Raw genomic sequence first — 27,175 nt, 5'->3', positions numbered from 1 at the left:
AGAGGGATGGGGGTCAGTCCCCTGGGGAATATGGCCATATGTAGAGACTCTGAACAATGGAGTTTATGGGAACCCTCTGGAGAGAAGTGACCACAGCAAAGGGTTTGGGGATAGTCCTCGAGGACTATGGGAGTGGAGTATAAGGACCCTCCCATATGGAAGACATGGCCATGAAGAGGGCTCTGAGGAGTAAAAGGGCCTCCAGGACTAGGAGATTGGAATTCAGGGTGCATTTGAGGAGACATGGCCACACACCGGGGCTCTGAGGGGTAAGGATTTGACAAAACATCAGGGACCTCAGAGTTCCCTGGAAAGCAAGACTGAAAGCAGAGTGTGAGTTCCACGTCAGAGTGAAAGGAGAAGGCCTACCCCAGTGGGGTCTGTGCATTCCCAGGCCTGATTTCTCCCCTGGGGCTGTCCCAAGCTTGTCTCTGCTACCCCTGGCTGGCTCTTCCAGAGGCCCTGGGCATGCCCCCAGTGCAGGCTGCCCTGTCCACGCCCTCCCGCCCCCCGCTCCTTGTCCGTACAGAGACTCAGACACAGGCTGGACCCAGCACAGCTTCCACCCACAGCCCACACTCCTCACACTTCATTTTCTCTGCTTCAAGGACTCACTTTCTGAGGTCCCTTCCGTTTCTAGTTCTAGCCCCATGTGAGTCCTGTCTGGAAATCAGAGGAACACAGACCACAGATCAGGCCCCCAAAAGAAATGGAGACGACAGGGGGCAGGGGGAGCGGGAACGGGGCCCAGCTTCCAGGGTCCTACCCACACGTGGGTAACTGGCCCAGGAAGCTTGCCTCAGAATCCGAGTGGGGAGGGTGGGGAGTATCCTTGATGCCTGGGTGTCCCCAACTTTCCAAATCCCTGCCCCCGCGATGGAGAAGAAACTGAAACAGAAGGTGTAGGACCCACTACCGCTTCCTCAGATGAGCTCATGGGTTTCTCCACCAAGGAAGTTTTCCCCATCACCCTACCCCGCCCTCCTCTTGTAGCATATAAAGGCAGCTGTCTGCACACCCCGCCAGCAGAAGCTCCTCAGCGAGACATCAGGGGCCCAGGCAGGAGGGAGAGAAGCAACTCCAGACCCTCCCTGAAAATAACCCTCAGAAGCCACATCCCCAGAGACACAGCCCGCACACTCTCGCCCTCCCACACGCACTGCCCAGGGCTGCACCATCTCCCTCGGAAAAGGACACCATGAGCACCGAGAGCATGATCCGGGACGTGGAGCTGGCCGAAGAGGAGCTTCCCAAGAAGGCAGGGGGGCCCCAGGGCTCCAGGCGCTGCTTGTGCCTCAGCTTGTTCTCCTTCCTGCTCGTGGCAGGAGCTACCATGCTCTTCTGCCTCCTGCACTTCGGGGTGATCGGCCCCCAGAGGGAAGAGGTGAGTGCTTCAACAGCCTTCATCTACTCTTCTGTGCAGAGAGAAGTGGAGGAGAAAAAGAACTAGAGAGAAGGGGTGGGTGAAAGGGGTGTGCTGATGGGAAGGGATGGGAGGAAAAACAGAGAATGATGGAGAGGGAGAAAGTAATGTGGAGAGAGAAAGATGGAGAAATGGGATGTCTGGCACGTGGGAGGTGCTCACTAAATTAAATTTTTATGAGTGAATGAATGAAGTGGCAGATATGTATATATGTACATACACAGATACAACTATATATAAGAGAGAGAGACCGGGAGAGTGATGTGGGTATGAGCAGAGAGATGGGAGATACGTAAGTAATATGAATGAAGATGGTGATGCAGAAGGAGATGTGGGAGACATGAGATAAGGAGAGAGATGAGGGAAAGAGAGACAAGGAAAGATGAAGATAAGATGTCTGGCACATGCCAGGCATTTAATGAAAGAGCTGTTGAATGCATGGATGGATGAACAAATGGCTGAATGGAGAGAGAAAAACAGACACTTCGGGGCAGGAATGCGAGCCAAGTAAGAGCCAGCTATTCCTCCTTTGGGAGTGACCTTCTCTAACACCAATTCTTCTCCTTCTTATCAATAGCTCCCCAGTGTCTTCCATCTAATCAATGCCAATCCTCTGGCCCAGACACTCAGTAAGTATCTCCTGATTCTGGGTTTGGGTTGGGGAAAGAGTTTAGTACTGGGATGGAAGCAATGAGGGAAATTTAGAGTTCTGATTTGGGGGAAGGAGGAATGTAAGTCAAATTACAGGGATATTTTCTAGGAAATTTGAGAGTCTTAGCTTTTTCTTTCCCCTTTTCTCTTCAGGATCATCCTCCCGAACCCCAAGTGACAAGCCTGTAGCCCATGTTGTAGGTAAGAGCTCTGTGGATGTGTCTTGGGACTTGGAAGGACAAGATTTGGGTGCTGAACTCAGGGCAAGGGTAGACAGACCTTGGAGACAGTGTGAGAAGGACTCACTAAGCTCAGGGGGAGGGTAAAGGAACAGCACAGGCCTTATGAGTGATACTCAGACCCTCACAGCCAGATGGGATGTGGGAAGACAGACAGAGGGGGCAGAAACCGGATGTGAGGGGGGGCAGAACTCAAGGGCCAGGATGTGGAGAGTGAACTGATGGGGCCACACTGACTCATCTCTCCCTCTACCTCTCCCCCCTCCAGCAAACCCCCAAGCTGAAGGGCAGCTGCAGTGGCTAAGCCAGCGTGCCAATGCCCTCCTGGCCAATGGCGTGAAACTGACAGACAACCAGCTGGTGGTTCCATCAGACGGGCTGTACCTCATCTACTCCCAGGTCCTCTTTAAGGGCCAAGGCTGCCCTTCCACCCATGTGCTCCTCACACACACCATCCGCCGCTTTGCTGTCTCCTACCAGGACAAGGTCAACCTCCTCTCTGCCATCAAGAGCCCCTGCCAGAGGGAGACCCTGGAGGAGGCTGAGGCCAAGCCCTGGTATGAGCCCATATACCTGGGAGGGGTCTTCCAGCTGGAGAAGGGTGATCGACTCAGTGCTGAGATCAATCAACCTGACTATCTCGACTTCGCCGAGTCTGGGCAGGTCTACTTTGGGATTATTGCGCTGTGAGGGAGACAGATGTCCATCCGTCCCTGACCCCTCACCCCATCCAATCTCTTTATTATCTGCTCCTTCAGAGTCCCTCATCCTCTTCTGGCATAGAAAGGTAATTAAGGGCTCAGGGTCTGACTTCAAGCTTAGAAATCTAGGATGCAGGGATGTGTGACCTGGACAATGAAGCACTGGCCAGGCCACCACCAAGAATTCAAACTAGGGCTTCCAGAACTCACTAGAAGCCTAAGAATTTGACCCCAACCTTAGACATCTGAAATTTGGAAACCAGGGAGCCTTTTATTCTGGCCAGAACACTTTTGAGCATCTCTCGAGAAGACCTCACCCAGAACTTGGCATGAGTGGACCTCAAGCCTTTCTCTCTTCAGATATTTCCAGACTCCTCTCTGAGACAGAGAGTCCAGCCCTCCACTTGGGACCAGCTCCCTCTATTTATATTTGCACGTGTGATTATTTATTATTTATTTATTATTTATTTATTTACTGATGAATGTATTTATTTGGGAGATCAGAGTATCCTAGGAGACCCAAGCAGGAGCTGCCTTGGTTCAGAAATGTTTTCTGTGAAAACGGAGCTGAACTCTAGGTTGTTCTCACCTGACCTCCTGGCCTCCGTGCCTCCTGTTGCTTATGTTTTAAAAACATGTTTATCTGATCAAGTTATCTAAATACTGCTGATTTGGTGACCAACTGTCACTACATCATTGAGCCTCTACTCCCCAGGGGAGTCATGTCTGTAATCGTCCTACTGGTCAGTGGCGAGAAATAAAAGTTTGCTTAGAAAAGAAATATGGTCTCTCTTTTCTGGAATAAATTCTGCATCTGCCTCTCCTTAGGGGTGGGAAGCAGTTCCCTGAACCCTCTCTTCAAAGGGCTTAAGATGCCTAAGACTCAAGTCCCTTTCCTTAGACTCCTAGGGGCCAGGAGATCCTACATAAGCAAAGCCCAGAGGAATATACCTCCTCGTCTAGGAAAATGGGGCCTAATTATCTGTCCCTCAGGGTATGGGAATTTCCAACTCTGGGAATTCCAATCCCTGCCGGGAAAGTCCTGAAGCTCAGGTGAGATTTCCGGCTGGCTATTGCAGCAGGAGTGAGCCGGGGAGGAGCCACATTCTCAGGCACCTGAATCACAGCCAAGGGACTTCCAGAGATTCAAATGTCTAGGCTCCAAATCACCCTGTCCTAACTGTGCAGCCTGAACCAGTCACTTAACTCTCATCTACCAATTGGAGAGGAGAAGACCCGTTGCACATGTGGCACTGAGAACTTCTGTCAGTGCACCTGGCACCTCATGTGGCACTCAGTAAATTCTGGCTTACTTGTTTTATACACCCTCAGCTGCTCTGTCCCCATCCATTCACTCAGTGGGTGAAACTGAAGAGCCTGAAGACAAAGCATAAGGAATAAGATGTGTGTGAGAGACCCATATGCCAGCTTGGTCTCACTGGTCTTTATGGAGAATGGGGGGGGGTGGGGGGGCGTTGTGAAGCAGGTGAACTGGAAAGAGAAAAGACCCCTGCCCAAAGAAAGGCTCTTCTGTACACAAAAGCAAGTATGGAGTAAGAAATGGAGCCCAAGGGGGCGGGCATGGTGGCTCAGGCCTGTAATCCTAGCACTCTGGGAGGCCCATGCGGATGGACTGCCTGAGCTCACAGGTTCAAGGCCAGCCTGAGCCAGAGCTAGACCCTGTCTCTAAAAATAGCTGGATGTTGTGGCAGGCACCTGTAATCCCAGCTACTCCAGAGGCTGAGGCAAGAGAATCGCTTGAGCCCAAAAGTTTGAGGAGCTGTGAGCTGTGACACCACAGCACTCAACCCCAGGATGACAAAGTGAGACTCTGTCTCAAAAAAAAAGAAAGAAAAAAAGAAAAGAAAATGGAGCCCAAGAGAGTGGTAATCCCCACTGAGCTCAGAAATTAGACTTCCCTTCCAATCCTGGGGTGTCAGGTAGGGGAAAACTGTGTGGTATGCTGTGGGGGTGGGGTGACCTACTAGAGTGACCTAGATAGGGCCTTAAGTCCCTCTGGGCCTTCTCCAGCCTGGGGCTTAAGGTCAGTCATGGGGTGGAGAGGGTTATTCACCCCAGGGGCCCACACTCACACATGCTCACTTTGGAAAAGAGAGGCCTAAAGTGTGAACAAAGGGTGAGGATTTTCCATTCTGCCCTGGAGAGGTCTCTGTGTTATCAGTTTTTCCTCCTCCCCAGACCTCCCTGGTATCTTCAGTCACTACAATCTCCTCCCCTACTTTCTGCTTCAGCCTCCTCCCTTCAGAGCCCGCGAGCTCCAGCAGGGAGAAACACTGGGCCCCTCTGTGCTTCATTCCTCATCATTCTTAGTCCTATTAGCGGTTTACCCTGTGGCTGGGCCTTTCTGAGAGGAGTTTGCCTTCCCCTGTAATGACCCCTCTCATTGTTGGGCAGGACCCAAGAGGGAAAAAATGCAATTAAGAGTCTGGTGGGGACCATGTGGCCTAAGAATCAGGATGCCTGGTGATGTTTCAGGGTTTGAGAAGATCCCCTTCCTTCTATTCTCTTCAGTTGGACTAATCATGCTGGGGCCTGGCGGTTCCGCGGTGGGAGTTGGAGGGTGGAGGGACAAACAGACTGTCATTCTTGGGAACAAAGGCCATAGTTAGTGTTGTGCTTTTTTCCCAGCAACCAGAAAAATACAGAGAATATTTAATCTACTTCTTTGCACCCACCCTGAATTAAGACACGTTAGCAACTGTCTCAGCGTCTGTATTGGCAGCACTTAAGCTTTACATTCTTTATTTTCATCAGGCTTAAAATCAGTTTCCAGTCTCCTACATTTTCCTCACTGCCATGGGGTCCTGGTGTCTGGCCCCCAATATTCTCACACTCGCATCGTGCAATCGTCTTCCCAGAGAGGCGGGCGGCCTTCACCCCACCATCACGGCCCCAAAGAAAGTCTTCCCTCTCCCGTAGTCCACCATATCCGGCCGACTGATGTTGACATACACCCGCTCGCCCCTCCGGAGCCGCACTAGGCCGCCGAATCCCACGCTGGTGTACCAAAGGGGCCCGTACCCTTGCCTCCCGGCGGGGTCCAAAACCGGGGTCACGGTCTCGGCGCCCTCCAGCAGCAGCTCGGGGGCGCCCGGCCCGTAGGCGCCCCCGACCCGGTGCAGCGAGCTGCGCAGCGTGACCGAGCGGCCCTGGGCGTCCCCGCCGGCAGGGGGCGCCCGGCCCCGGTAGCCGACGTGACAGTAGAGGTAATAGAGGCCGTCCTGCGGGAGCGCAAGCCCCTCGGCGTCCGAGAACTGCGTCCCGCTCCTCAGAAACGCCTCTTCTTTCGTCGCCTCCCAGCCTAGCCCTTGCCCCTTCATCCAAGCGCCTGCTGAGAAAGGGCCCGGTGGGCTTTTAGGGAATCCAATCCCAAAGGAGCCATTCAGGCTCTGGACCTCTGGGAGGGCGGCGGCTTTTAGCCCCCTGCAGGAACCGAGCCGGGCAGGGGGAAGGGGTGATCGCGCTCCCTCTGATGAGTATTAGTTAGGGGCCGAGGGCACCTGGATATGGTTGCAGAGCGCTGTGGTGGGGACATCCAGGCTGGGTTTAGCCTGCCCAGGAGGGAAGAAACAGCTCGATGGGAAGACGAGCGAAAGGATGGGCACTTCGGGGTGAGAGATAGGGGGTGAAGCAGTGGGAAGCCTAGCAGTGGAATAACTGAGCCTAGCGACTCTGGGAGAGCCCCGCTGGCACTTCTGGATTATGGGAACACTTACTCAGGTCTGTGAGATCCTTACCTATGAGGTGGGCAGCCGGCCGCCTGGGGCTGAGATCTGTTTCTGGCTCCCCCTCCTGCAGCTCCCGAAATCCTGGAAGGGGCAGAGTTCATGATTGAGCAGCGCAAGCTGGCCACCTGTGAATGCTCCCCTGAGAGGACCAGGTGTGAAGACCCAGGGATGGGAAGCCTGGATTCCTAAAGGAAGAGGATATCTGGGGACACGGAGGGAGCTGGGAGTCCTAAGGGGATGGAGCAGGGGAAAGGAGATGGTCTACTCTTACCCTGCCCTTGCTGGGCTTGTGCCCCGAGGTCAGTGGTTTCTGTTACCTGTCGGGGTGAGGTGACAATAACCAGAGTTCAGATTCAGCTAATATTAGGACCATCCCTCCCAAAGTGGACCCAAGCTTCAGGCCGGGGGTTTCTCTCACTGGCATCATACCCAAAACACATCTCCCTAGAAGGGAAAGCAAACAAGGCACACATCTTTGAGTGTAGAGACAGGTGTGTCTTAGGAAGAAGAGAGGAGACAGAAGGGGCTTGGAGACAGCAAGACACAACCTCATAGGAACATGGAAAAAGAGTCAGCAAAGAGACAAAACATTCCCACCAGGGACCCCTGAGCCAGATGAGGCAAAAGAACAGAAGTAAAGCCAGAGGGAGGTGAGCAATTGGCAAGATACAAGCCTTCACCAGGGCCTGTGGCAGCCACTCACCAGACCTCCCTGATCCTGGGGCACTAAAGCCAGCACGGCCAGGACAGTGATAGGAACTGCCAACAACAGAGTCACCAGGGAAGTGGCTCCCGCCACAGCCAGCAGGAGGGAGCCTCTCCCCTGGCGCCTCCCACCCCTGCCCTCCAGACACAGTGTCCCCATTGAGACTGAACAAGGGCCAGGGCAGGGGGCTTTCATACCTCTGGGGTGGGACTGCCCGGTCCCTGTAGACTCACACACCTGGCTGGGACTTTCCGCACACCCCTGCTCCCCTCACCCAGCTTCCTGTTTACCCAGAGCTGGGGTGAGGCAGCAGAATGCCTGGGTTCTCTGAACTGGGGAAGGAGTTGGGGTAGAGAAATGGGCTGTCAGGTGTAGAACTGCAGGGGGCCTTAAAGATCTTCTGGCTCAGCAGGGAGGAGGAAAACTGGAGACCCAGGAAGGGAAGGGAGCTTGCAGAAAACCAGGCAGAAAGCTTGTAATGAGAGCACAGATCTCCAGGTTTCCAAAGTGGTCTGCATTTTTATTTTATTTTATATTTATTTATTTATTTATTTTTGCTTTTTTTTTTTTTTAGAAACAGAGTCTCACTTTGTCGCCCTTGGTAGAGCGCTGTCGCGTCACAGCTCACAGCAACCTCCAGCTCTTGAGCTTAGGCGATTCTCTTGCCTCAGCCTCCGGAGAAGCTGGGACCACAAGCACCTGCCACAACAGCCGGCTATGGTCTGCATTTTTATACACTCCAGAGACAGGTACTAGAGGGAGAGCTGGTCCACATCTCCGAGGTCAAAAGCAGGAGAAGGGCTTCAGCACCCATATCACAGTAATTACAGCACCGGCCACATGCACCAAGGCTGGTGGGTTCGAACCCAGCCTGGACCAGCTAAACAACAATGACAAGTGCAACAAAAAAAATAACTGGGCATTGGGCGGCGCCTGTGGCTCAGTCGGTAAAGCGCCGGACCCATATACCGAGGGTGGCGGGTTCAAACCCGGCCCCGGCCAAACTGCAACCAAAAAATAGCCGGGCGTTGTGGCGGGCACCTGTAGTCCCAGCTACTTGGGAGGCTGAGGCAAGAGAATTGCTTAAGCCCATGAGTTGGAGGTTGCTGTGAGCTGTGTGAGGCCACAGAACTCTACCGAGAGCCATAAAGTGAAACTCTATCTCTACAAAAAATAAAAATAAAATAAAAACTGGGCATTGTGGCAGGTGCCTATAGTCCCAGCTACTTGGGAGGCTAAGGCAAGAGAATCACTTAAGCCCAGGAGTTTGTGGCTGCTGTGAGCTGTGACACACGGCACTTTACCAAGGGTGACATAATGAGACTCTATCTCTAAAAAAAAAAAAAAAAAGCTGGAGAAGGAGGAAAGGACTGGGGTTTTAAGGGATAGGTGGCTGGGTCTCTGAGAAGAACTGATCCCCATCTTTTCCCATTCCCTTGGTCGCCTCTAGCCCCTTGTGCTAGATGAAAAAGGAAAAATTAAATCTCAGCCTCACACTGACCGCTGGATCCCTGCAGAAGGATGGAAATGGAGTGTCACCTGCCTTGTTATAAAAAGAGTAAAGACAGGAGGATGAGGCACACCCTACCCTCAAGAGCTTCACAGTCTGCAAGGCCCCATATATCAATAAATGCTTATTAAATGTTTACAAATAAATGAATGAAAGGACACACAAATGCAGGAGTAAACAAAACAAAGTAGCCAGGACCAAATGATGGGTAGAAATAGGCAGCACAGTAGGAGTTGACGGAAGGAAGACCAGGTCCAAGGAAGCTGGAGGTGATCCTGATCATCTCCCTCTCTTGATGACATCTCTGTATGTTTCCTAATGATGATAATAATATAGTTGATATATAAAATGCACTTAGCATGTGTGTACCACTGATCTACATGCTTTAGTTATTCTTCTAATCCTGACAAAAACTCTAAGAGGAAACTGAGGTACAGAAAGGTTAAGAAATTTATGGAGATCACACAGCAAGTGGCAGAACCAGGATTTGAACCCAGGCAGTCTGACTCCAGAGCCTTGGTGACAAGGCAATTTTAAACTGGGTACTGACTTTAGATTTGTGCATTTTACTGTATGTAAATTTTGCCTTCCTCTGGCCAAAAGAGAAATGGGGAAGCATATACTGAACTTTGGTCAATAAGCTTTTGAAAGATTTGGATGTGAAATGTACTGATATTTGCAACTTGGAAAACTATTTAAATATGAGATAGATTGATAGATTCGCAATAAAGGAAATAAGAAATGTTAATTGTAGGATCTAGATGGTAGAGATATAGTTCACTGAACAGTTCTTTCTTTCAATTTCTCCCTATGTTTGAACTTTTTTTTCTTTCTTTTTTCTACCCAGCTGTTCCTCTGGGTAGAGTGCCGTGACATCACAGCATCACAGCTCATAGCAACCTCCAACTCCTGGGCTCAAGTGATTCTCCTGCCTCCGCCTCCCAAGTAGCTGGGACCCCAGGCGCCCGCCACAATGCCCAGCTATTTTTTGGTTGCAGCCATCATTGTTTGGCGGGCCTAGGCTGGATTCAAACCCACCAGCTCAGGTGTATGTGACTGGCACCTTAGCCGCTTGAGCCACAGGCAGTGAGCCGAACATTTTTTTTTTTTTTTTTAGGCAGAGGCTCACTCTGTTGCCCTGGGTAGAGTGGCGTGTTGTTATCGTAGCTCAAAGCACAACATCAAACTGTTGGGCTCAAGCAATCCTCGTGCCTCAGCCTCCCAAGTAGCTGGTACTACAGGCATGCACCAATACATCCAGACAGGGTCTTGCTCTTGTTCAGTCTGGTCTGGAACTCCTGAATTCAAGCAATCTATCCACCTTGGCCTCCCAGTGTACTAGGATTAAGGCATGAGCCACTGCACCCAGCCATGTTTGAATGTTTTAATAAAAAAAAGTAAAAAGAATCCTCTTTTATTCTGCATGAGGAACATTGAGGATGGAGGTCAAGGGGATTGAAAGGAAGTAGCAAAAAGTTCCTGAATTTGGAGAGTGAAATGTAAATGAATATCAACTCAGGCACCAGATCTGCTCACCCATGTCCCCATATGAGATCCCTGGTTTTCACTCTCTTCAAGGAGTGGGTGTGCAATCCTCTGACACCCATTTTCCTCTCCATCAAGTACCACTAGAGGCAGTTCTTAGTCCACAGGGCTTCAGACCACTGCCTTTACTTAGTTCTGTGCTCAACACCCAGAATGCTGCCGCCTGTAGGAAGTTTACTTGAATGACCCACACCTCCTTTCCCAATACCAACTTGTCAACAACTTTCTATCGTGGATCTATCCACAATGTTCATGTAAATTTAGTCTGGCTGCCAGTGACTCTCTTGCTTGTTAACCAACCAGCCAAGCATCCTGCTGCAAACAGCTGCAGAACTCCAGACAAGTCCCCCCAATGCACTAGAGCTCCCAGTCTGACATGGGAGCCAGGGAAAGTGTGTCTACACACATACGAGATCAGGAGCTCTCAGTAGATGCAGAGTGAGGAGTAATAGGAAAAAAATTAATCAAGGATGGCACCTGGAGGTGGAAATTCACTGACTACTGGTAGGATCAAGAGGATGGCTAATGCTGAGGGGGGTGACAGCCCCTGTCACAGCCCCAAGAACCTGAAAGAAAACCTGTTACAACCCTAACCCTCAAGCGAACTTCCTCTCCTACTGATATGGGGAGGCGCTCGGGGAGAAGTTAAAGCTAGGGGAGGGGCAGGAATGTCTGAGGTGGTAACACTTCTCTCCAGTCAGGCAGCCCTGGCCAGTCTGGAGTCTGTCCACCCTGCAGACCACAGGCTCTGGGTAAGCTGGGAGTGGGCAGGGACCCTAGAGGGGTGGGGGGCACACCATGCAGGAAGGATAGTTACACTCCAGAGTGAGATGAGGCTAAGACAGGGAGGAAAAGTATGGGTTTGAGATTCTCAGGCCTAGAGGAATCCTCTGTCCGGATTTTGGACAGAGTCTACTCCCCAAAGAAATTTAAAACAATCCACTTTTGATCCCTCAACCCTCTGGCCACTTCAGCGCTCTCTTCTACCTGGGTTTCCCCCACCCCTTGGCATTCCTCTTAAACCCAGAGGGTCTCAGTTTCTAGGCTGTAGTTAATGTATCTGGCTCTGGGATGAAGTCAGTGGCCCCTACTTTGCCCTCAAACAGGAACTAGTGGAGGGAGGACAGGAAGAGCCTAAGGGGAAGTTATGGGGCCCCAGACATTTCTTCATGCCCTACTTTAGCCCCAGCAGTATCTGCCTGTGGGAAGCAGCTCTCCAAAGCAGCCAAGTGGGGCTTCATGCTCCCATGGTGGTCTGGGGCTGAGGGAGTAGCCCAGCTGGTGGACACCCTGATACCATCTTCCTTATTTTTCCCCCAGCACCCACATCCACCCAGTCCCCAGGTCCTTCCATCAGCCCCTCACCAGCACTTAGACTACCAAGTGCTGGGGAGGCACCCCCAAACCATCTGGTCAGCCGAGGGCAGAGGGAAGGGGGTGGGCTCTGGAGCTGGGCAGAGCCTTGAACCCTAGCTCCACCCTTGTAGGATGGATGGCCTAGTAAAGTCCAGGCTTGAGTCTCAGGTCCTCACGTGGGCAAAGGGCACTAAAATATCCTTCATTGTTGTGGGAATTAGTGGTGACGAATGTAAAGTGCCCAGCTCACGGTTGGCACATAGGTAAGTCTCCTTGGCCCAGGAGAATTATAACAGAGGGCCCCTCACTTTACAGATAAAGTACGTGAGGCACGAGACTAGCCCCAGGCCATTTAGCCCAAAAGAGATACGATTCCCGACCTCCAGGCCAGTTCTTCCTGCAAACCTAATGGTTGATATTAATGAAAAGAGTAAGTAAAGGGCCCCTCACTTCTGCACAGGCAGGGCGTGGGTGCTCAGAGAGTAATGGGTGAGCGGTGGTGTGTGCAGTTCATGACTAGGTGGTCAGGGCTTCTCAGGCAGCCAGTGCAGGAGGAAAAAGCACTTCACAGGAGGCCCAGAAACAGCAGGGATCATGGTGGGAAGCCTGTGAGGGATGAGCAGTTGCAGACACAAGGCGAGGCGGGGTAGCTGGGAGGGAGCACACCTCTGGCAGGAGATGAGGTAACATTATGTGGGTGAAGAAAATCTGAGAGCATAGTTTTCTGTCTCTAAAACTGTTGGAGAGGGGATGTGATAAACCCCCAACGAACCCAGAGCCTGGGCTGGGCTGAAGAGAGAGTGGGCCCTCTGATTCTCAGCCCTCTTCCCTACAGTAAAAATTTACCTCTTTGGGGCCTTGGGGCTGGGAGGGCTCCTGCTGTTTGCTGTGGTCATCCTGTCCACCTGCCTATGTCGGCTCCATCGCAGAGGTGAGCCCCCTTCCCCCCTCATTTACCCCATAGCAAGGCCCCCTCAGCATACCCATCCCCTTTCCTGCTCTCTTCGCCATCAGTCCTGACAGGCCCTGGATGAGGCAGAAGGTGGGAGTTGGGTGGGAGAGGTGCGAGTATCAGAGAGGCCAGGCGTCTGGCCATGGGAAGCCCGAGGAAGTCAGCAAGGGAACAAACGCCTGCTAAGGGGGTGGGAGCCAGGGAGGAGCACTGGGAGATGGGGCTGTGCTAAACTGCTTCTTTTCTTCCAGTGAAGAGGCTGGAGAGGAGCTGGGTGAGTCTGAGAACAGGGAAGGGGAGGGAAAGAGAGAACCTGAATGGGTGGTGGGGGAAAAGCCAGCTGAGAGCCAGGAGGAGGGTAGGGGCCAAAGGACAGGAGAGAGAAAGCAGGAGCATGAGAAAGGCAGAGAAAATAAGGGCAAGAAAGAGAGACACGGAGAAAATAAGAGAGAGAAAATCCAAGAGAAAAAGTAGGAGAGAGAGAATAAGGGTGAGAGACGGGGAGAAAATGAGATACAAAGAGAAGGCAACGAGAGAAAGGGACAAGTTCTTAGGCCAACAGAGAGAGAGAGAGAGGGAAGGAGAAGGAGATAGAGAGAGAGGGAGGGGGATGGAGAGGCAGAGAGGGAGAGAGAGAAAGAGGAGAGAGAGGAAGGGGAAGAGGCTTCAGAGAGGCAGGGAGGTGAGAAAGACAGGAGGCGGCTGCAGAACCCAGAACACTAAGAACACTGCAGGGAAGGACCCAAGGGTGGCTCCTTCCATCAGCACCTTCTGCCTTGGCCAGGCCCAGCTCCCAGAGCAAGAGCTCCATTATGCATCTCTGCAGAGGCTGCCAGTGAGCAGCAGCAAGGGACCTGACCTCCAGGACAGACAAGAGGAAGGCACCAAAACGGACCCCAGTGGCGATTATGCCTCTATTGCCAATTAAAAACCCACCTGAGTGCCCCAGATGCCTCCCTTGACCCAGGCTGACGGTCAGGGTCATCCTGTTGTTCACCCAGTAAAGACTGTGGCCACTGCACCTTCTGTGTCTCTGTCCTCTCAGTCCATCTCAAGCCCCATTCACAATGACCATCATCAAAACATACATGGCTCACTGTCCCACCCACTCTGGAGTCAAGTAGAGATTTATTGAATGAATAAGGGTGTTTAGGGACTGGAGCTTCTCTCAGGGCCAGAAAAGAGTATTTGTGGGCCTGGCAGGAAAGTGCAGTAGACAAGTAAGAATAATCTTGGCAGCGCCTGTGGCTCAGTGAGTAGGGCATCAGCCCCATATACCAAGGGTGGTGGGTTCAAACTTGCCCCAGCTAAACTGCAACAACAACAAAAAAATAGCCGGGCATTGTGGTGGGCACCTGTAGTCCCAGCTACTCGGGAGGCTGAAACAAGAGAATCTCCTAAGCCCAAGAGCTGGAGGTTGCTGTGAGCTGTGATGCCACAACACTCTACTGAGGGCAACAAAGTGAGACTCTGTCTCTAAAAAAAAAAAAAAAAGAAGAAGAGGGGCGGCGCCTGTGACTCAGTGAGTAGGGCGCCGGCCCCATATGCCAAGGGTGGCGGGTTCAGACCCAGCCCGGCCAAACTGCAACAAAAAAATAGCCGGGCGTTGTGGCGGGCGCCTGTAGTCCCAGCTACTCGAGAGGCTGAGGCAGGAGAATCACGTAAGCCCAAGAGTTAGAGGTTGCTGTGAGCCGTGCAACGCCATGGTACTCTACTGAGGGCAGTACAGTGAGACTCTGTCTCTACAAAAAAAAAAGAAGAATGGTCAGATCTTGGCTTGGCTCCCGTAGCTCAGTGAGTAGGGCGCCAGCCACATACACCAAAGATGTGTTCAAACATCGCCCAGGCCTGCTAAACCATGACAACTGCAACCAAAAAATAGCTGGGTGTGGTGGCGGGTGCCTCTAGTCCCAGCTACTGAGGTAGCTTAAGCCCAAGAGTTTGGAGGTAGCTGTGATGCCACAGCACTCTACCCAGGGTGACATAGTGAAACTCTGTCTAAGAAAAAAAAAAGGAAGAAGAAGAAGAATCAGATCTGATAATCCTCATTTTTCAGGAGAATCGGTCTCAGCCTCCTTGGGAACGGGGCTATTCTGAGCTTCTGGACAGTAGTGGGAATGGTCCTAGGCACAGGAGCTGGGAAGCTTCCTCCTTGGAGCACTGCAAGTCAGACTTGGGGGAAGGAGTTAAGAGCTGGGGGAATCCAGGGAGAGGAATACGGGGCATCTGGAGAACGGAAAAGAAAGTCCAAGAGACTCATAAGGAGGAGTTAGTGATGGGGCAGAGAGGGATTTATTGGGGTCTTTTGAAGAGGGTTTGGGATCACTAGGGTCTGGAATGACTCTTCAGAGGCTGTCCAAGGAGTGGCAGTGTGTTCCCATGTGACAGTGGCCTGGTGGGAGAGAGGACGAGAGCCGCTCTGTGCCACCACTCCAAAGGTCTCCTTCTCTTCTTGGTCCCAGTCCCCCCTTCTTCAACCCTCTTATGTCCCTCCCATCTCATCCACCATTGCCCCGGCTCCTTTACTCACATTTGCCCTGGTAGTAGAGGATACTGCCCATGGCCACAGACAGAAAACTGAAGGCATAGAGTCCTGCCCGAAGGAGGAGGACTGTGCCAATCCCTAGCTGAGCATGTCCTGGATGGGGGCAGAGAAGAGAAAGGGGCTTGGTAAATGGGGCCTTGAGGAGGAAGTGTGCACAGGCGCAGGAGGGGCGTAAGGCAGAGGGCTTCCCGAGAGGATCCCTGACTCCCAAAGCCTCACCTTTCTCTACCACCAGCCGAGTCCCATTCCCTGTCCCGACACCCAGGCCCAGGACCTCCACCCTGCACACATAGATGCCAGCATCACGGCTTCGGGTGTTCAAGATCTGCAGCTCAGCCTGGTGGTCACAAAGAAAGCGGGAAGAGGGAAGGGGGGCCAGGCGGCCCCTGAACTCTGGGGTCCCATTGCTCACCTCCTTCCCTGGAGCCACCTTGTCTTGGAACCATTTGACAAAGCCAATGGCCAGTCTCCCTCGGCCAGCATTAAAGGAGCAGGGCAGGAAGGCAGGAGATCCTTCTTGTGTACGAATTTCGGGCGGCTGGAACACCCAGAGAGCAGAGGATCCTGTGGGCAGAGAACAGACCCAGAGAATCAGCTTCCTAGTTACTCCAAAGAAAAAAGACAAGACAGTTTGGAATATGTGTAGGACATCTCAGCTGTCTCCAAGTGTCGGGTGCATGGGGACCAACACATGGGAGAATCATCAAATCCTTTCATCTTTCCCAACCTAGTTTTGTTTTTTTCCCCTTCTTTTTATCTATTAATTTATTTCTTTTGGAGATAGATTCTCATTCTGTCCCCCTGGCTAGAATGGCAACATCATAACTCATTGCAATTTCAAACTCCTGAGTTCAAGCAATCCTTTTGTCTCAGCTTCCCAAGTAGCTGAGACTACAGGTGCACACCACACCTGGTTAATTGTTCTATTTTTTAGTAGAGACGGGGTCTCACTCTTGCTCAGGCTAGTCTCAAATTCCTGATCTCAAGCAATCCTCCCACCTCGGCCTCCCAGAGTGTAGGATGATAGGTGTGAGCCATCGAGCCCAGCCCCAATCTGATTTCTTAACATTGCTTATTAAATCATTTATCAAATTCTTTCCTATAGCAACTCTCACCCTCACCCTCTACCATCCTCCTCCTCAGTGGTTCTCAACTTTCCTAATGCCTCCTAATGCTGTGACCCTTTAATATAGTTCCCAATATTGTGGTGACCGCCAACCATAAAATTATTTTCATTGCTACTTCATAACTGTAATTTTGCTACTGTTATGAATCGTAATATAAATATCGGATATGCAGGATGTATTTTCATTGTTACAAAGGAGTCTCCACGCACAGTTTGAGAACCACTGCTCCAGCTAAATGTTCACTAGTAACTTGTCTACCTGAAATTTAACCTGTCATAGTGAAGTTAAAGTTCCTAATGAATAGCAGCCTAGTTAACTAAACATAATATTACTAATTATGTTTTTGGCTCAGTGCCTGTAGCTCAGTGAGTAGAGTGCCAGCCACATACACCGAGGCTGGCGGGTTCGAGCCTGGCCCAGGCCTGCTAAACAACAATGACAACTACAACCAAAACATAGCCAGGCATTGTGGCAGGTACCTATAGTCCCAACTACTCGGGAAGCTGAGGCAAGAGAATCGCTTGAGCCCAAAGTTTGAGGTTGCCGTGAGCTGTGATGCCACGGCACTCTACCAAGGGTAACATAATAAGACTCAGTCTCAAAAAAAAAAAAACAGAAAAAACTAATTATGTTTTTCCAGGCATAATTTTAGTACCAATGGCTTTCTATAGTAAGCCATCCTTCCTCTTTTTTTGTTAACAAGCATGAACTAATTAATCTCCAGGTGAAGACATGGCTGTAATTGGTTGAGATTCCTATTTAACTCATCCAAATATTAAAATTTCTAATTAAATCCTCTAGCTAGGAAAATTCACTAGTCATTCTATTCCAGTTGTTCTCCAACTTGTTTGTTAAGACAAATTTCTGGGGCGCTGAGCCAGCTAGGGCGCCGGCCACATACATAGGCTGGCGGGTTCAAACCCAACCTGGGCCTGCCAAACAACAATGACAACTACAACCAAAAAACAGGCGTATGGTGGGTGTCTGTAGTCCCAGCTACTTGGGAGGCTGAGGCAAGAGAATCGCTTAAGCCCCAAAGTTTGAGGTTGCTGTCAGCTGTGACCCCACGGCACTCTAGCCAGGGCAACTCTACCCCCAACCATATAATTATTTTTGTTGAGACTCTGTCTCAAAAAAAAAAAGACAAATTCCTGGGGCCAAGTATGGTGGCTCACACCTGTAATCCTAGCACTCTGGGGGGCCCAGGTGGGTGGATTGCTTAAACTCAGGAGTTCAAGACCAATTTGAGCAAGAGGGAGACACTGTCTCTACTAAAAATAGGAAAAACTAGCCAGGTGTACTGGTGTGTACCTGTAGTCTCAGCTACCTGGGAAACTGAGACAAGAGGATTGCTTAAACTCAGGAGTTTGAAATTGCAATGAGTTATGAAGATGCCATTCTAGCCAGGGACACAGAGTAAGTGACTTTATTTCAAAAAATGAAAAAAATAAATATTACTTTTTATGAAAAGACAAATTCCTGGGCCCACCCTCAAGAGTTTTTGATTCAGTAGGTCTGGTGTGGGGCCAGAAAATTTGTCCCAGGTTCCCAGGAATCCACACTTTAAGAACTTCTGTTTTAGTTCATGGAAATGGCTCATAGCTAAGGTCTCTTTGTCCATTAAAAACAGTTTCACTAAGAAATTTATCTTAGACGTAATTGGGTCTCTCAAACTCCTAATCATATATCTAGACCCTAGATAATAAACCTCAATGTTCAGTTCCCACCGAGCCTGCTCCCTGGGGCCTCTAGTCCAGCTTCCCCCATCTCCTTCCTCCCAGCCCCACATCCCTGGTGATCCTCCGCACACACCCAGTCACCTGGATGGGCCATGATGAAGATAAACAACAGCGTCCAGTCCATGTCAGAGGGTGTCCCAAGAAGACTTGAGCCATGAGGTCTGGGTGGAACTGGAATGACCCACTACGTGTGACCAGTCAGGCCTTTGATCACCAGATGGGGGTGTGGAGCTTCCTGTGACACAGAGGACTCACACAAGACTTGATGCTGTGGTCATGCCTGCAATTCTAGCACTCTGGGAGGCCAAGACGGGAGATTACATGAGCTCAGGAGTTGAAAAACAGCCTGAGCAAGAGTGAGACCCCATCTCTACTAGAAATAGAAAAATTATCTGGGCATTGTGGTGAGTACCTGTAGTCCCAGCTACTTGAGAGGCTGAAGCAGAGAAGAGCGTGAGCCCAGGAGTCTGAGGGTGCTGTGAGTTAGGGTGATGCCTTGGCACTCTAGTCTGGGGAGACAGAGATTCTGTCTAAAAAAAAAAAAAAACAAGAGGACTCATATACCATTTGTCAAGGACCTCAACCACCAGGGAGCTCGAGCATCAAATGCTTATTCCCCCTGAGGAGAGAGGATGCTGCTAATGTAGACATCTGGGTCTCGAGGGGGGCAAAGGGGAACAGCTTGTGGGCAAGTTTCCTCAGTGTGTGAGGGGGTGGGGTCTGAGATGGCTGCTAACCCAAGGGGAGGTAGGCGGATGGGCTGGTGAGACCAGGATGTGGTTCCCCAACCTTCTGAGGTTCAAGAAAACCAGTCCTTTACCCAGAATAAGCCTCCAGGAGCCCTCTGGGCCCAGAAGCCAACCTACTTCCCCTCCCCACTGCTCACCAGTACCCAGGCCCATCCCACCCTTTCCCTTCCTGGAGTCTGATCCCTTACCCCCAACTTAGCAGCAGACCCTCTAGGACTGCTCTAGAATTTCTATGAGAGGATTAGAAGAAGGAAGCTGATTGATGTGAGGTGGGGTAAAGGGTTACTGTGGACTGTATCTGGAAGCTGTATTTGCATAGCTATCATCCTGTTTTACTTTGATAGTGTTTTTTGTTTGTTTTTGTGGGGGGGTTAATTTTTTAAAGTCTTTTATTTTTATAGAGACAGGGTCTCACTTTGTCACTCAGGTTGGAGTGCAGTGGCTTAATCATAGCTCACTATAACCTCCAACTCCTGGGCTTTAGAGTTCTTCCTGCCTCAGCCTCCTGAGTAGCTGGGACTACAGGGCGTGCTACTACACCTGGTTGTGAAATTACCCTTACAATTAATAAAGAGGTGCAATCTGAGAACTGTGGCAAGGTCCTAGCTAAAAATAAGACACAGGCCCAGCTAAAAATAATGACAATAATTAGCCACTGCCCCCTTGTTGGTTTCTTTATAATTGCTATTCTGGAGTCACATAGCTGGTGGTCACAAAGATTCTTAACTTTCTCTGTAGATAACATCACCCTTCAGAACCTAAAGGTAGTTTTTGACGTATCTTCAAGAGTCTAGACCAGGGGTCCTCAAACTGAGACCCGCGGGCCACATGAGGCGGTGTGATTGTATTTGTTCCCGTTTTGTTTTTATACTTCAAAATAAGATATGTGCAGTGTGCATAGGAATTCATTCATAGTTTTTTTTTTTAAACTATAGTCCGGCCCTCCCACGGTCTGAGGGACAGTGAACTGGCCCCCTGTTTTAAAAGTTTGAGGACGCCTGGTCTAGACTATACCAAGGAAGAGATGGTTCCTTGAACTCAGCCAATTACCAAACCTATTGCTTAATACTTTGCCCACCAAACTATCCTTAAAAATCTTGTCTTTCGGTGGCACCATAGCTCAGTCGGCAGGGCGCCAGCCACATACACCTAGGGTGGCAGGTTCAAACCTGGCCCAGGTCTGCTAAGCAACAATGACAAGTACAACCAAAAATAGCCAGATGTTGTGGTGGGCACCTGTAGTCCCAGCTACTTGGGAGGTTGATGCAAGAGAATCTCTTAAACCCACGAGTTTGAGGTTGCTGTGAGCTGTGATGCCACAGCACTCTACCCAAGGCAACAGCTTGAGACTCTGTCTCAAAAAAAAAACCATCTCGTTTCCCAAATTCTTGGGGAGGTGGACACTTCCACCTTCCTGCTTAGCATTCTGCAGAATTAAACACCTTTTTTCTGCTGTAACATCTGCTGTCTCTGTGTTATAGGCTTCCTCTAGAACAGTGGCAATGAACCTGGGTAGGTGGTAACAGCTGTACTTTGATGGTGTTGACTTGAGCAGTGTGGCAGAGGAGTGAGTGCAGCTGATAGAGAAATTGAGTGCAGCTGATAGAGAAGTTAGGACTCATTCGTATTCAGATCTCCATTAAAGGAATATACCCTAGGAGTGGACAGCTTTATCTAGTAGCTTCCCCAGGGACTTATCACCCCTTGAGAAATCCACTTGTTTGTATTTTATTCACCATTTAACTCACATTTACTGAGAACCTACAAAGCATGCATTATATAAAAAGTGCTTTTACACACACAAATGAAAGAACAGTGCATTACACATAACTGAAGGGTCACACAGGCATACTGCGGAGATATTTCAGTTTCAGTTCCAAACTACTACAATAGAGCAAGTCACAGATTTTTGGTTTCCCAGAATGCATATAGAAGTTACGTTTCAATCCTAGTACTATGGGAAGCCAAGACAGGAGAATCACCTGATGCCATTAGTTTGAGACCAGCCTGAGCAAGAGCAAGGCCCCTGTCCATACAAAAATTGAAAAATTATGGCTGGGTGTGGTGGCTCACACCTGTTATCGCAGCACTCTGGAAGGCCAGTGTCGGTCGATCACCTGAGCTCTCGAGTTCAAGACCAGTCTGAGCTAGAGCAAGATCCTGTCTCTAAAAATAGCCAAGCATTGTGGTGGGTGCCTGTTGTCCCAGCTACACAGGAGGTCGAGGCAAGAGAATCGCTTCAGCCCAAGAGTTTGAGGTTGCTGTGAGCTATGACACCATAGCACTCTACTGAGACTAATTGAAACTGTCTCAAAAAAAAATATTTTTTTGGAAAAATTATCCAGGGATGGTGGCAAGCACCTGTAGTTTTAGCTACTCAGGAGGCTGAGACAGGAAGATTCCTAGAACCAAGGAGTGTGGTAGCTCACACCTGTAATTCCAGCACTTTGGGAGACAGGGAAGATCACTAGAGGACAGGAGTTCAAGACCAACCTGGGCAACATCAAGATCTTGTCTCTACCGAAAAAAAAAAATTATGTTTTTTGAGACAGAGTCTCTAGCTGTCACCCTGGGTAGAGTGTCATGGTATCATCATAGCTCACAGCAACATCCGACTCTTGGGTTCAAGCGATCCTCTTGCCTCAGTTTTTCTACTTTTAGTAGAGATAGGGTCTCACTCTTGTTCAGGCTAATCTCGAACTTGTGAGCTCAAGCAATCCACCCACCTTGGCCTCCCAGACTGCTAGGATTGTATGTGTGAGCCATTGCGCCTAGCCTCTACAAATAAAAATTTTTTATAAATTAGCTGGATGTGGTGGTGAGCCCCTGTATTCCCAGCCATTTGGGAAGCTATCTTAAACCCAGTAGTTTTTGGTTGCAATGAGCTGTGATAATGTCACTGTACTCTAGCCCACACAACAGAGCTAGGCCTTATCTCAAAGAAAAGATGAGGACTTGCCTCTCATCCATTAGAGGCAACTCATCATCTGTTCAAGTTTTATCATCAGATTGCAGCAATTCAGTCACATCTTCAGGCTCCACTTCTAATTTTAGTTCTCTTACTATTTCTGTAGTTACTTCCTCCATTGAAGACTCTCAAAGTCACCCAGCAGGACTGGAATCAACTTCTTCCAAAACTCTTGTTAATGTTAATATTTGGCCTCCCTCCATGAATCACAAATGTTCGTTTTTATTTTAGTTAGTTAATTTATTTATTTTTTTAGGTTAGCAAGCCCAGGCCAGTTCAAACCCACCACCCGGGCTACATGGGACCAGCATTCTAACCACTGACCTACAGGCGGCCCCATAAATATTCTTCCTTTTCCTTTTTTTTGAGACAGAGTTTCACTGTGTCACTCTCGGTAGAGTGCTATGGCATCACAACTCGCAGCAACCTCAAACTCTTGGGCTTAAGAGATTCTCTTGCCTCAGCCTCCCAAGTGAATGGACTACAGGCGCCCACCACAACGCCTGGCTGTTTTTTTTGTTGCAGTTGTCATTATTGTTCTACTGGCCTGGGCCAGGTTCAAACCTGCCAGCCTCAGTATACGTGGCTGGCACTGTAACCAGTGTGCTACGGGTGCCAAGCCCCCATAAATGTTTCTTAATGGTATCTAGAATGCTGAATCCTTTCCAGAAGACTTTTCCTTTACTTTGCCCTGCTCAATCAGAGGAATCACAATCTATGTCAGCTATAGCCTTGCAAAATGTATTTCTTTTCCTTTTTCTCTCTTTTTTGAGTTTCACTATGTCACCCTCGGTAGAGTGCTGTGACGTCACAGCTAACAGCAACCTCAAACTCTTGGGCTTAAGCAATTCTCTTGCCTCAGCCTCCCAAGTACCTGGGATTACAGGTGCCCACCACAACACCCAGCTATTTTTTTGTTGCAGTTGTCCTTATTATTTAGCTGGCTACCCTTGGTAGAGTGCCATGGCATCATAGCTCACAGCAACTTCAAACTCTTGGGCTCAAGGGATCCTCTTGCCTCACCCTCCCGAGTAGTTGGGACTATAGGTGCCGACCACAATGCTGGTTATTTGTAGAGATGGGGGTCTCACTCTTGCTCAGCCTGGTCTTGAACCCATGAGCTCAGGCAAATCCAACTGCCTCGGCCTCCCAGAGTGCTAGGATTATAGGCATGAGCCACTGCTCCCAGCCTCCTAAATGTTCTTAAACAAAAAGACATGAAAGTTGAAATTACTCCTTGATCTGTGACTTACAATAATGGATGTTGTGTTAGCAGGCATGAAAACAACATTAATCTCTCTGCACATGTCCAATAGAGCTCTTGGGTGACTAAGTGCATTATCAACCAACAGTAAAATTTGAAAGGAATCTTTTTTTTCTGAGCAGCTACCCTCAACAGTGGGCTTGAAATAGTCAATAAACCAAGGTGGCGTCCCAGCTACCCTGGAGGCTGAGGTAGGAGGATGGCTTGAGGCCAGGAGTTCAAGGCTGCAGTACACTATGACCAAGCCCGTGAATTGCCACTGCACAATGTTCTCAACCTCTTGGCCTCAAGTGATCCTCCCACCTCAGCCTCCCAAAGTGTTGGGATTACAGTTGTGAGCCAGTGTGCCAGACCCATTTCTAGGTTTTAATTTAAAGTGAGAGGCATATGACATTTCCTTTCACTTGAACACCTAGAGGTTATTGTAGGTCATTAATTGGCCCAATTTTTTTTTTGAGACAGAGCCTCAAGCTATCACCCTGCGTAGAGTGCTGTGACATCACAGCTTACAGCAACCTCCAACTCCTGGCTCAAGCGATTCTCCTGCCTCCACCTCCCAAGTAGCTGGAACTACAGGCGCCTGCCACAGCACCTGGTTATTTTATTTATTTATTTTTTTGGTTGCAGACTTCATTGTTGTTTGGTGGGTCCAGGCTGGATTCGAACCCGCCAGCTCAGGTTTATGTGACTGGCGCCTTAGCCACTTGAGCCACAGGCGCCAAGCCTAATTGGCCCAATTTTAATATTGTGTCTCAGGGAATAGGGAGGCCTAAGGAGAGATAGAGAAACAGAGGAACAGCTGATTGGTGGATCAGTCAGAACACACAACATTTATCAATTAAGTTGTTATCTTATGTGAGTTGGTTCGTGGTACCCCAAAACAATCACAATAAGAACATCAAAGATCATTAATCACAGATCATCATTATGGATAAAATAATAATTAAAAAATTTGAAATATTGCCGTGTGTGGTGGCTCATGCCTGTAATCCTAGCACTCTGGGAGGCTGAGGCGGGTGGATTGCTTGAGCTCAGAAGTTCAAGACCAGCCTGAGCAAGAGTGAGACTCCTGCCTCTACTAAAAATAGAAAAACTGAAGCAAGAGGATCGCTTCAACCCAAGAGTTGGAGGTTGATGTGAACCAGGATGTCACAGCACTCTACTCAAGGCAACAGCTTGAGAATCTGTCTCAAAAAAAAAAAAAGTGAAATATTGCAAGAATTACTAAAATGTGATGCAGACACAAAGTGAGCACATGCTGTTGAAAAATGGTGCCAATTGCCAGGCGCAGTGACTCACACCTGTAATCCTAGCACTTTGAGAGGCCAAGGCAGGTAGATCACTTGAGCTCAGGAGTTCCAGACCAGCCTGAGCACGAGTGAGACCTGTCTCTATTAAATATAGAAAAACTAGTAGGGCATTGTGGTGGGCACCTGTAGTCCCAGCTACTTGAGAGGCTGATGTAAGAGGATTCCTTAAGCCCAGGAGTTTGAGGTTGTTGTGAGCTATGATGCCACAGTACTCTACCCAGGATGACACAGTGAGAGCACAATTATCTGTGGAGCACAATAAAATGAGATATGCCTAAACAAGGATTAACACAAGGATTAGCACAATCACTCTCACTATTACACAGCTACAAGAGATAACAGGGCACACAGAAGAGAAGGGTTACATGTAACAAGCCAGAGAAAACATGTGCCAACCCCTCACCACACGGTTTCTGGTTCCTTGCATATTAATACAGATTTTTCCCCTTTGTGTCTGTGTTTTAACACTGTTTTGCAATATGTTTGTAGGTTGTCCAGTTCCCACCCATCACTGCAGCAATTCAGAGCTTTCTTTTGAGAAGCAGTAATCTCTGAGTTCATGCCTATAACCCTAGCACTCTGAGAGGCCAAAGCAGATGGATTGCCTGAGCTCAGGAGTTCCAGACCAGCCTAAGCAAGAAGGAGACCCTGTCTCTAAAAATACCAGGTGTTGTGGCAAGTGTCTTTAGTCCCAGCTACTCAGGAGGCTGAGGCGAGAGAATCACTTGAGCCCAAGAGTTGAGGTTGCAGTGAGCTAAGACACCACAGCACTCTACCAGGGTGACAAAGTGAAACTCTGTCTCAAAAAAAAAATAGATTGTCAGGATTCAGGCTGAGTTCAAATGCCAGCTCTCCCCAAAACGAGTTCTATAACCTTGAACAAATTATTTAAGCCGTCTAGACGACCACACATGCCACACAATCTGGGAAAGACCAACTCAGCCTTCTCCAGTCCTCCACCTAGGGCCATCTTAACTGACGGGCGTGAACTGCAGGGCCATGGCAAGGCAAGGGCTGCCCCCTGGTGGTCACACAACAGAGGGGCATGAGGTACCAATGATGGATTTTCTCACCTGGGCCTTAATTTCCAAAGAAACTCTTTCCAGACACTCCAGGAGAGATGACAAGTAGAAAACTTCGGAAGTGGGGCGGCGCCTGTGGCTCTGTGAGTAGGGCGCCGACCCCATATACCGAGGGTGGCGGGTTCAAACCTGATCCCGGAAAATAGCCAGGCGTTGTAGCTGGCACCTGTTAGTCCCAGCTACTCGAGAGGCTGAGGAAAGAGAATCGCCTAAGCCCAAGAGCTGGAGGTTGCTGTGAGCTGTAACTCTACCAAGGGCCTACCACTGAGTTACGAGCACTGCTTAATTTTTCCCTTTGTTGTAGAGATGGAGTCTCACTTTTGCTCAGGCTGGTTTTGAATTCCTGCCCTCCCACCTCAGCCTCCCAAAGTGCTAGGACTACAGACATATGCCTGGTCTTTATCACTTTTTTAAAAAAAATACACTTTAAGGGCGGCACCTGTGGCTCAGTGAGTAGGGCGCTGGCCCCATATACCGAGGGTGGCGGATTCAAACCCGGCCCTGGCCAAACTACAACAACAAAAAGAAAAACACGAGTAACAACTATACAAAGCATTCCATTTGGTATGGACTATGCATTAGGCAGCTGTGAGCTGTGATGCGTCAGCACTCTATCGAGGGCAACAAAGTGAGACTTTGTCTCAAAAAAAAAAAAAATAGGGGGTGGCGCCTGTGGCTCAGTGGGTAGGGTGCCGGCCCCATATACCAAGGGTGGTGGATTCGAACCCAGCCAAACTGCAACAAAAAATAGCCAGGTGTTGTGGTAGACGCCTGTGGTCCCAGCTACTCAGGAAGCTGAGGCAAGAGAATCACCTAAGCCCAAGAGCTGGAGGTTGCTGTAAGCTGCGACGCCACAGCTCTCTACTGAGGGCGACAAAGTGAAACTCTGTTTCTAAATAATAACAATAATAATAATACACTTTAAAATCATTATTACTATTTTCTGAGATGAAGTCTCGCTATGTTGCTGAGGCTGGCCTTAAAATCCCGAGCTCAAGCAGTTCTCACACTTCAGCCTCTTAAGTAGCTGGGATTATAAGCATGGGCCATTGTTCCCAGATTCCTGCCACAGCTACAGTTGTCACAACAGCTTATTCTCTCTCAAGTCCCCAGTCTATATCTCCACCTGGGGACTTTTTCTTGAGGTCTGAGTCCAAATTGTAGAATATCCAACTGCCCCCTAGAGGTCTCCCCTGAATATTCCACAGGCCTTTTCAAAATTATCAGTGTCAACTGGCGGCAATGGCTCACACCTGGAATCCTAGAACTTTGGGAGGCCAAGGCAGGAGGACCACTTGAGATCAAAATCATTAAGTGTTCCCCCAAACTTGGTTAGTTCCCTATAATCCCTGTCTCAGTGAATAAAAACCTAATGCATCCAGTCACTTAAGGCAAAACCTGGGATTTCTCCTGCTCTGCATTCTCCCTCAATTCCCTCATCCGAACAATCTCCTTGTCCTGTCCATTCTGCCTCCAAAAAACTGAGGGTGTTTTTCCTTACCTCTTCATTCCAACTGCTAGTTAAGGTAGTGTAGTTTCTGCTGGTGTTGAATGGTATT

At 49.4% G+C, this 27,175-nt stretch overlaps 4 protein-coding genes across 7 annotated transcripts; 2 read left to right on the top strand and 2 right to left on the bottom strand.

The window, feature by feature from the left end:
• Positions 1-1,033: 1,033 nt before the first annotated feature.
• TNF (tumor necrosis factor) lies at positions 1,034-3,795 on the top strand. The gene is made up of 4 exons (XM_053603016.1): positions 1,034-1,384; positions 2,001-2,052; positions 2,228-2,275; positions 2,582-3,795. The coding sequence occupies exons 1-4, from the start codon at positions 1,199-1,201 to the stop codon at positions 3,001-3,003; spliced, it is 708 nt and encodes a 235-aa protein (XP_053458991.1). The 5' UTR covers positions 1,034-1,198; the 3' UTR covers positions 3,004-3,795.
• Positions 3,796-5,738: 1,943 nt separating this feature from the next.
• On the bottom strand, positions 5,739-7,664 carry LTB (lymphotoxin beta). 3 transcript variants are annotated; one of them, XM_053603012.1, is made up of 4 exons: positions 7,467-7,664; positions 7,035-7,080; positions 6,773-6,844; positions 5,739-6,363 (listed from the first exon to the last, which is right to left on the bottom strand). In XM_053603012.1, the coding sequence occupies exons 1-4, from the start codon at positions 7,662-7,664 to the stop codon at positions 5,909-5,911; spliced, it is 771 nt and encodes a 256-aa protein (XP_053458987.1). In that variant the 3' UTR covers positions 5,739-5,908. The 3 variants fall into 3 exon arrangements, with proteins under 3 accessions (XP_053458987.1, XP_053458988.1, XP_053458989.1); XM_053603013.1 differs by having other exon boundaries at positions 5,739-6,366; positions 7,467-7,656; XM_053603014.1 differs by lacking the exons at positions 5,739-6,363; positions 7,035-7,080 and having other exon boundaries at positions 7,467-7,656.
• A 3,506-nt stretch (positions 7,665-11,170) lies between these two features.
• Positions 11,171-13,853, top strand: LST1 (leukocyte specific transcript 1). The gene is made up of 5 exons (XM_053602597.1): positions 11,171-11,276; positions 12,196-12,310; positions 12,716-12,811; positions 13,084-13,106; positions 13,617-13,853. Exons 1-5 carry the CDS (start codon positions 11,193-11,195, stop codon positions 13,758-13,760), a joined length of 462 nt encoding a protein of 153 aa, XP_053458572.1. The 5' UTR covers positions 11,171-11,192; the 3' UTR covers positions 13,761-13,853.
• Positions 13,854-14,934: 1,081 nt separating this feature from the next.
• On the bottom strand, positions 14,935-18,743 carry NCR3 (natural cytotoxicity triggering receptor 3). 2 transcript variants are annotated; one of them, XM_053602850.1, is made up of 4 exons: positions 18,325-18,743; positions 15,597-15,941; positions 15,363-15,470; positions 14,935-15,224 (listed from the first exon to the last, which is right to left on the bottom strand). In XM_053602850.1, exons 1-4 carry the CDS (start codon positions 18,365-18,367, stop codon positions 15,178-15,180), a joined length of 543 nt encoding a protein of 180 aa, XP_053458825.1. In that variant the 5' UTR covers positions 18,368-18,743; the 3' UTR covers positions 14,935-15,177. The 2 variants fall into 2 exon arrangements, with proteins under 2 accessions (XP_053458825.1, XP_053458823.1); XM_053602848.1 differs by having other exon boundaries at positions 15,363-15,941.
• Positions 18,744-27,175: the final 8,432 nt, after the last annotated feature.

The sequence above is a fragment of the Nycticebus coucang genome, chromosome 9 (genome assembly GCF_027406575.1).
Source record: "Nycticebus coucang isolate mNycCou1 chromosome 9, mNycCou1.pri, whole genome shotgun sequence".
Taxonomy (NCBI): domain Eukaryota; kingdom Metazoa; phylum Chordata; class Mammalia; order Primates; family Lorisidae; genus Nycticebus; species Nycticebus coucang.
Note: the sequence above shows the minus strand (reverse complement) of the source record. Positions and strands in the feature narration are given on the sequence as shown.